Source organism: Mastomys coucha, unplaced genomic scaffold, assembly GCF_008632895.1.
Source record: "Mastomys coucha isolate ucsf_1 unplaced genomic scaffold, UCSF_Mcou_1 pScaffold8, whole genome shotgun sequence".
Lineage (NCBI taxonomy): Eukaryota > Metazoa > Chordata > Mammalia > Rodentia > Muridae > Mastomys > Mastomys coucha.
This window is the reverse complement of record NW_022196914.1, coordinates 15066728-15076663: the sequence shown is the minus strand read 5'-3', so window position 1 is coordinate 15076663 and position 9936 is coordinate 15066728. Positions and strand designations below refer to the sequence as shown.

Genomic DNA, 9936 nt, shown 5'->3' with positions numbered 1-9936 from the left:
GAGGGGTCTGATTGTTCAGGCAGCATGTGTATAGTAGAGGATTGCAAAATCAATCATCAACAGGAGGAGAGGAGCTCGGCCCTATGAAGGTTCTGAGCCCCAGTGTAGGGGAATGCCAGGGCCAGAAAGTGGGAGAGGGCGGGGTGGCAGGCATGGGGAAGTGGGAGGCAACAGGGGTTTGTTTTTGTTGTTTTTGTTTGTTTCTTTGGTTTTTGGAGGGGAAACTGGGAATGGAGAAATTTACATGTAAATAAAGAAAATATCTAAAAGAAAAAAAAAGAAAAAAAAACCAATTAGATAAATCATAGAAAAAAGGGATCAGAGTTATTCTGTTCTTAGAAGAGTTAATTTTAAGAGCTAGATAATTTATTATAAACTCAGTGGCCTTCATTACAGCATAGCTTTGCCATCTCTTAACTTTGTAAGTAAAATAAATACACACTTATAGAAGAATTATATATAATTTATTACATCTCTGGGTTTCAAAACATTCCTTGTGTTTTATATATATAATAGATTCTCAGTAAACAGTTTATGTTGAAGTTATATATAAATGAAGAAATGAAAAACCTACATTGGTTCAGTTACATCAATGTTTGAACAGTAGCTCCATTGACACAGAACACTAATTTTGGAATAATGGATGTCCTGGGCATTCTCTTGGACAAGCACAATACCAAAATGTGACTGAGAGACTTCAAGTAGATTTTCATAACATGTGTTTTGAATTCCATGGTTACCAAGAAATATCTTTAACATACCATTGTCATTAACAATATTGGAGTATCTACTATTGAACAATTTCTCCAAAGTTGACAAATAAGCCTGCCCATCTATCCAAATGAAGAACATTTCTGAAACTGGTTCAGGTTATATTAGAGAACACTGTCGCAACTCCTGATTTTTAAAATAATGGGTGATTAAGTAAATGCTAGAATAATTTAATGTCACTTGACATTTCTGAAAGAAGATAATTAGAAGTCTCCACATAAGAATTATATTATAGGCATAAGAATTACTTTATTGACATCTAATATTGACTCAAGGAGCTACTTGTGTGGAAAGGTAGAAATAATTCTAACAAAAATTGTATTTTAAATTATGACCAATTTGAAATGTTCTGAGGCCTTTGTTTTCCTTTTTCTTTGTCAACTTATTCTGTTTTTTAATGACTGATCTCTCCAGGAAACAGCATGTTCCTCATTTCAATTCGGTACAAAAGAGAAAAGTTCCATTTCTTAACTTAGTTTCTTTTGAAAGCCAACTTATGATATACATTAGTGACTTCTGTTATATTAAGTGTTAATATTCAGCCTGATATGTTCTTTGTACTACTTGGCTGCGATTTTAATTGGGCCTTATGGGTTGTCTCTTTTTCATAATCAGACTATTTTACAAACTGAAGTATTTGTTGGTAGAGTGGTGTGGAGCCTTCAGCCTTGAAGTTAGAAAAAAAAAAAAAACACCATAGATTGAAATAATTAATTCTGCAATAGGGATATATTAAAACATATCATACAGACCTATTTAAATCATAGAGTATTTTTTACTAATTAGCACATGAATCTTTGGTATTGTTTACAACATACTTAGCAGAGATCGTGACTTCTAGATCTACAACTAAAGTATTCCATTTACAAATAAATCGGGAGTGGGGCTTGACCAATTAAGAACAATATTGATCCCACCTCCAGGATTCTCAGTAACATTTGATGATCGACTGCTGGCACTTTAAAGTTTGTATTTTAACTTCTTTTTTTGCTTTCTATTAAATTATTCTTTTTACACACACACACACACACACACACACACACACACAAACTGATGTTACAATAATGTTTGATGTATCTCTGAAAGCTGACATAAGTGAGGAGGGGATGCATCCTTAATGGAACATTCTGTGTTATTACTGCCATTACCCGACATTTTCAAAGTCAACATGGAAGGTAAAAATAATTCCAGTCAATGATTATTCCAGCCTGAGAACAGTCTGAACTCACACTGCCTATAAACTTCAAGAGCAAAAATTTCATTCAAGAACAACAATGAGAAGAGGTTTTATTTTTCCAGACACTGTCTTAGCAAATATGAATGAGATAAAACTGCTGTACCACTAGTGTATTTAGCACAAGAACCGAGAACGGCAATGATTTAAATCTGAGTGTGGTTGATTCTGCCGCTCAGGGGTTAGAGCACCGTTCTTGTCAATTTTTCAGATGATAAATGTTAAGTGGTTTATAATTTACAGATGCTTTCAGTAGGAAGAAGTTCGCATATATTACGGTGTAAGAATATATTGTAGAAGAGCAGTGCTTACCTGTCATATCATTTTGGTCAGGGTTTTCAACATTGCTTAAAATGTGATTTTTTTTTTTCCTCAGGTACATTCAATTTGATTTGCTAAGAAGATAATTTACGAAGAAAGAACTTGTTCCTAAGGAAAAAGAGAAGCTAGAGACAAAGTAGTTGTAAAAACTGGTTTATTTTTTTTAAAAAATAAATACAAAAATATAAATATAAAACATTAGCAGATAGAATTTGATGAAATGAAATTGCACAAATGCTTGTATACCAGGCTGCATATCACACCTACTAACACCACATGTACATTTTTTAAAACTTAATGTACAGAACAGGATACATCTTAAATGTTTTCTTCGTCTTTTCAAAGCTTCATTTGCAAGGGCAAGACGTGTATCTAACAGAAGCGGCTTGTTCGTGAGGTTGCTTAAGGGAGAACTAATCCTGCTCAGGTTTCTTTTATTTACTAAGATGGACAACATTGAATTTCCATAGCTTTGGCTCTTGGAAGTGATTAAATAAAATGTCGTATATATTCCATGAGACATCCTACAGGAAAGAATTAATATCATTAATGAACAAATTAAGAAATAAGTGGGAAACTTGTGCTGAGTGGCAGGAACAATTTTCTCCTGAATATCAAATATTGTGAAGTGGAGACAATGTCTGCAAAGTTACTTTATCTCGTTGAATAGAACGCAGGTGCCAGGCTAAGCATCTTTGTCGCTCTCGCCACCACCATACATTTCTGCTAGTTTATTAAACCGAGGTCCCCATTCTCGGAGGTAATCGTAGTTTTGGTCTCCTTCGGTGGTACCTGATTCTAAAGAGCTCAGAGATTCGGCAACCGAGTCGTTTCCTTCGTAGGCGTAGGTAGCCAGTGAGTCGTAGGGAGGCGCAGTGGGGTCTAGATCGTGTTCTTTGAGTCGCTCATTAATGAAATCCCGGACATCCGTGTTATCTGGGGCAGTAGGAGTCCTCCGGGGTATAAATAACGTTTCAGGAATTATATCTCGCCGGAGCTTTTTCTCCTCTATAGCTGCAGGATTCCTCAGGGTTCCGATATCAAAGGCCTGTGTGTCCTCCTCTCCACCACCTTCATCATTATAGCTCACAATGTTGTCTCTGATGTCTTCTTTGGATAGAATCAGAGGCTCTTTCTTCCGTTGCCTTTTCAGGGCTGCAAAGAGGACTACTATAACTTGAACAAAGACAAAAAGATGCGTTAGAACTTCCTTCCCAAACATCTAATCCAGAGCACAAGCGCATAATAGGCAGAAAGTGTTTATACCTTGCATGGGAATGAGATTAATTTTGTATTTTTCTTCAGAAGCCTAGCAGGGTTTAGCCAGGTTGGCTAGTACGGTGTTCCGGATTTAGTTCTAAAACAGAGTATTCCTTAACTGCAATGACTATTTTTTACTTCTTTTCCTAAGAACTTATTTAAAGTATGTGCCTGACAATATAGAAAATATCAACTTTTGCATTAAATACTAAATTCATATGAAAAGAATATCTTCAGTCATTCTGTGATAGAACTTTCTCAAGGTTCAATCCCAGACACCAAAGTTCTGACATAAAAAAATTAGTCAAATTGAAAGATATATTATGTCAACATGCTCAACTATAGCCTTATACAATTATTGAAAGTGATGCTCATCACAAAATTTAGTTCTATATCATTGCAGATGGATTTTCACAGCTTCTTACTTTGTTGAAAGGCTTTCATGACTGGGGAGAAGGTGACTCTCTTGTTTAAAAACTAGGAAATTTTACTCATATTTTCCCTTGGAAATGAATCCATGCCTTGTAAGAACTCACCACGGAATTGTTAAATCAGATGAGTTCAGACCAAAGAGTAAATTCATATCCCATTGAATTAACTCCAAAACACAAATGTGTTCTTCAGAGAGACTCATCTCAAATGAGTAAAGATGTGCAGGAAGGGATATACATCATAAAATTAACACACATGCACCTACCTATAGGAGAAGGTTAATGCAAATGGAACTGGTGGGGACAAGGTTTTCTATTTACTATCTTTAAACATTTTTTTACTGATCACTTAACATATTTGGAGAAAAAGATGTGAATTCATCTCTGTCTAGGAAAAAAAATGTGTTTTAACCAAATAGGAATCACTATTATTCAAACTCTAGTTTGTTGTCTGTTAATTTCTATTAATTAACATTAAATTCTTTGATTGTTTTCGTTTGTACTTCAGGTTTTGGGAAAAGCTTCCTTAGGTATTCTCTCACACATACAACACAACAATGCCTGATGTAAAGACGCTCAACCTTAGGCTGCATACTGTCCGGGAAATGAATTTATTCAGGAAAAGCTTCTAATACAGAAGATAATGGAACCTAAGACCAGCTCCAGTCCAGGCTAATTTCCCTGCTTCCTGAAATAAAGCTACAGTATCTTTCAACTATACTCAATTGGGTGAACAGGACTCAGCAGAGAATAAATAGGTTATGTTCACTTCAAGATCAGTTAAAAAGCAATCCACTCTGGGTTATAAAATCAAGGCGCATTCCTTGTGGCCAGTTCAATCAGGTAAAGGGCTGCTTGACCACGTTTCAGTTAAAATGTCAGCGGAAGCCCTCCCTGCACTCATTAAGAGAAAAATGATGTGGCCAGTCTGCAGATTTCTATAGAGAACTGAGCAACAACACACTATGGCTACCTAGCCTAGAAAGATGTGGACAGTACTTCTGACTTTCAAATCCATTATGAGTTAGGATAATAAACTTCAACAATTTGTGCACTTTTGAAAAAAAAAACAAATTAAAAAAAACAAACTTGTAATAGTGTTTGGTACACTGATAAACGCTTAATAACTTAATAAAAACTTGCTATTAACACTTTGTTTCTTTGTTCTGTGCAATTTGTGTTTTAATTATTATGACAGGAGGAATTTCTTTTCTGGTCCCATCTATTTACTGTTCTGTAGAAGCTCAGAATACTCACGATACAACTCACAGACCATATGAATCTCAAGAAGAAAGAAGATCACACCAACGTGTGGATGCTACAGTCCTACTCAGAGCGGGAAAGAGATAATCTCGAGAAGTAGAGGGAGGGGGGATCTGGGAGAGAGAAAGGAAGCCCCCTGGTCCTGTGGAAGCTCGAGGACCTAGAGTAGGGGAATGCTAGGCTGTTGAGGCAGGAGTGGGTGGGTGGGTGAGTTGGGGAGCACCCTCATAGAGGCAGGAGGGAGAGGGGAGGAGATAGCTTACTTGTGGAGGGGAAACAGGGAAGGAGGATAACATTTGAAATGTAAATAAATAAGATAACCAATAAAAATAACACTTTGTTTTTGGCTCCCTCGTTTTGAGAATATTTTTTTCATACACTGTATTCTATGTATGTTTTCTCGTCTCCTAAGATTTCCAAGATCTTTCTCACCTCCTTACCCACCCAAATCCACACCTTTTCTCTCATTAGAAAACAGACATCTATATAAAAAAAAAATGCATGTGAATAATTATCACAGAAAAAAATAATAGTAAGAAAAAAGCTAGGACAGAACAGAGAAAAAACAAGCAACTATCAAAACAAGAGAGAGAAAGAAAAAACACAGGATATACACAAAGACTCAGACTCACATAAATGTGCACAAAAGGATGTGTGCAAAGAATGTGCACACATAAAAACATAAAACTGGAAACCATAATATATAAGTAAAAACCTGTAATGTTAAAAAAAACCCTGATAAACCATTATACGACAAAAACATAAAAGATTTCATTGAGTTCTTTTTCTGTTGGCTATCTTCTACTGGGCAGAAGCCTTCTCTCAAGTGTGGTCAATTTATTACCATTATCGCTTTTACTTTATTTAATACACTGTCATGAAAGATACATATTTGGTGTGTATTTTAATTTAGTTACATAAAATCCTGCTACTTCTATTACCACAAGGACAACTCTAGTCTATATATATTATGACTAGGTAAAAATGTTTCAATGTTACTAGTATGTCCCAGTTAACTTACATGAATCTTTAAACTTTAGCATTAGTGGAGAAGCGGTGTGTTTTGATGATAACATTTCCTATTTAACTACAGCCTCAATTAGTCATCTGGGAACACTATCCCCTTCCTTCCACGCTTCTTACCCAGCAGAATAATGATGCAGAGGAGAATGGCGATCAAGGCGCCAGTGCTGAGGCCAGCAGGAAGGAGCAGGGCTTCGGCACTGCAGGACTGCATGTTGCCTTGGCTGTCACAGGCGCACACACGGATCGTCAGGGTGCCAGTGCTGCTCTGAATTGGGTAGTCATTATCAGATATCACCACTGGCAGTAGATAGGTGCTTATTTCATGACGGTTGAAGCCATTCTTTCTGGTTAAAATTCTGGCAGTGTTGTCTAAAATCAATTAGAAAGCATGGCACATAATTTAGAGACGAGTCAGTTTGTTTCAGTGTTCACTGTGGTTCATTTTAGGCAAACTGAATTTTTCGATTCAATATTCATAATGCAATTCAAACTAGGCAAGGTGCACTAGATAATATGAAGAATCTAGCACTAGGCATTGCTATTTATTAATTTTGAGAAAGGATCTTGCTGGGTGGCACTGGCTGGACTAGACTAAGATCATTTCGTCTGGTCAAGCGGCTGAGCACTGTGATTATAGGAATGCAGCCCCACATTCAGACTCCATTACTGGTTCCGTTTCAAATGATTATTACATAATGGTAAATATAAGAATTCATTTATGAAATCTGTACAGGTGATAAATATTTTAGAGGTTTTAAAAAGCAAGCTTGTATCAAGGAAAATAATCACTTAAATTGTTTAAATTTACACATATCTTAGTGTGTAATTTCACATAGAAATACTCTTTAATCCAACAATTATGAAAAAAATATGATCCAGTAAGCACATAAATCAATAAAGTAAATCTAAACTCATTAAGATTCTAATGTATACTCAAAGATTAGCAAATATTGAATATTTCTCAACACTGCTTCCAATTGTTAAAATGAAAGTATGACAAAATATATATAAACATATATATTTGTGAATTATTAATGAGCAACTTGCTATGACTGTTGAGGAGTAACATAATATTTCCAAAAATATACAATTTTAATAAAGTCAACCATACAATTAATTATTACTCTATTTGTGAAGATAAGTTTCCCTATTCTGATAAGTTGTCCTCTTTTCAATATGAATTATAGGTAAAACTAGAAGTAGTTTATTCTAGACTCAAATAACCAACATTTAAAGACCACGGAGTATGTTACTTTCTATCTTGTTTTATTGTCAGATGAATGTGCTATTGATTCTCAAAAGGCTGTCTATGTGGTCAATATGGAAACAGAAGTCAGTTAAGTCAAACATACAGGACAGAAAAAGAAAATGACAATTGTATCCTGTATCAGTAGCTGAATATATATATATAAAAGGTGTTTTCTACATTATTAGAAAGATGTCAACTATCTTGGGAAAGCAGATCTTTAAAGTATTAGAAACATCTGAGTAAATACAAAAATGTACCTCTCAAGCATTAATATCTCAGATGAAAATTTGCATACATATGGGCATTTCTAGTATATTTTCTAGGTGTTTTTTAACTTCTAGAGTCTTTTCAATCTTAATTTTGTAATATTTTTGTCATATTTAAGAGCCAGTCATTTTTATTTTAAAATATCTCTGATCCAAAGTTTTATGAAACAATATTTTTAAATTGTGATAAATATTATTTGGCATAGTACATGAATTAATTTTAAAAAAGTATTGGTATCATTTAATTTCAGACAGATAAGATGAGCTTATGTACAAACATGAGGAAATAAGCACAAAAGCTGTATCATTTAATTGATTTCTGTAAAATCGCAACATTTTACATCTTGACCCAATAACATAAAACAGTAAGGTATATAAAATTAGACTAGAGATTTCACCAAATTTAATGGAATGCTATTCAGTGAGCTCTTTAGGTTGATATTTGTATAACTTTATTCCTTTGAGTAAATTGTACAGAATCAAGTATTCTTTCTAATATAACAAAATGATAATCTCTGTTAAAAGTTAACTGAGGTTGAGTCTTAAGTGGTTTCTATAGGACATTTGAAAGGCTGCGCCGTGACAGCACCAATCCTAAGTTATCTCTCCTTTTATTATCTAGTTCTCAGCTTTACAGGAAATGAAATTAAATAAACTCAGAAACAAGTATTGTCAGTTTAGTTCTAAGGATTCAGTACAGACAGCTCTAATCCAAAATCTATGCTTAGGTTGCCAGGTTCAGCAAATTGAAATTATACTGGATGTTGTTCATCTGAAATTCAGAAACAGTGCAGCACTGTGTATATTAACTGCCAAGTCCAGGTTACACTTTTCTAATCCAATTACTTTACGTGTCTAGGGTGACAGAAAACATGGACATTTCAAATCTTAAGATTTAGTGAAACGTGTCTCAAAAGGATAATTTCCCTTTGACTCACTTATTTGTTATGTGAACATTCTAGTAGATGAAATCTCGTGGTGGGTACATAGCATGATGTAAAATGGTACAAGGTTTTAAGCTATTTTAAGGCACTTTGGAAACATCCTTGAGGGAATATAGCTAACTGCCTTTGCTTATTCATCTCAAACACTGTGAAGGAAGTATTGTATATTTGTCAATGTGCTTATGAGATTTATTTGAAATACATCTGCAACCACAGGAAGACAAATATATTTCTAGCATCAGAAGCTGAGGTCATTATTTGCCGTGCAATGTATTAAATATACACGTGTTTTAATGGCACACAAACCCACACGCTCATGTGAGTGAGCGATGTGTACAGTCTAGAGCCTCATAGTTCTCATGACACATATTTGTCAACATTTTAAGAGTTATAGCTGTTTTTGCAATGTGTATCTAAAATGTTTTATGCCTTTTATGAGAAAAAAGAAATAATTTCAGAGATATGAAATTTTTTATTTTACAAAAGACAATAGCACACTTGCTTCTGCAACAAGAAATATGTAAATGCTTTTTCAGGATCCTGTGGCTGTTTCTCCTTCTAACAATAATCTTTTAGTCTATAGTAATACCATTATGTCCCTTCAAAGTTTGTATAATAGATATGCACATAATCTTTATTTCCTACAGCCATCTAAGTCCTTTCATGTTTACAGTATTAACTAAATCTTTGTAGCTTTTCTAATCATTTCAACATTCCACCTTTCCTTGAACTCCTATAGTTTTTAAAGTTTATTTTATTATTAAAAATTTAAGGGAACAAATAACCTCAAGCAAGATATTATCACAATGCATTACTACATATGGATACGGAGACCTTTTAAAATGACTATGTCATTAAGTTAATACATAGCATAAGTAAATAAATTGATATGTTGCAATAATTCCATATTTTATGTTGAAATTATTCCATATAATAATTTCATATTATATATGAAAACAGTACAAAAATGACCTTCATTATCTTGTACTGTGAAGTTCGGATTTACAGCAGCCAAACTGAAGAAAAACTTCTGTCCACCTAAGGGGTCATCTTTGTCAACTGCACTTATAGTCTGTATCAGCTGCGGGAAAGAAAACATTACAGTCATCTCATGTCTGTGTATAGAACAGTGATCATATATTCCACTTTGAAAACATATGTACAAGTACCA

General features: G+C 34.4%; 1 protein-coding gene across 2 annotated transcripts in view; it reads right to left on the bottom strand.

The window, feature by feature from the left end:
* Nucleotides 1-445: 445 nt before the first annotated feature.
* The window catches only part of LOC116083205 (cadherin-10), a 195277-nt gene continuing 185786 nt past the window's right edge, over nucleotides 446-9936 (bottom strand). Inside the window, exons 10-12 of one of the 2 annotated variants that reach the window (XM_031360005.1) lie at nucleotides 9738-9846; nucleotides 6424-6675; nucleotides 446-3496 (exon numbers count right to left, since the gene is read on the bottom strand). In XM_031360005.1, the coding sequence (XP_031215865.1) occupies nucleotides 3012-3496; nucleotides 6424-6675; nucleotides 9738-9846 (846 nt within the window). In that variant the 3' untranslated portion in view covers nucleotides 446-3011. Of the gene's footprint in view, nucleotides 3503-6423; nucleotides 6676-9737; nucleotides 9847-9936 lie in introns of both variants that reach the window. The other variant, XM_031360004.1, reaches the window with a different exon arrangement.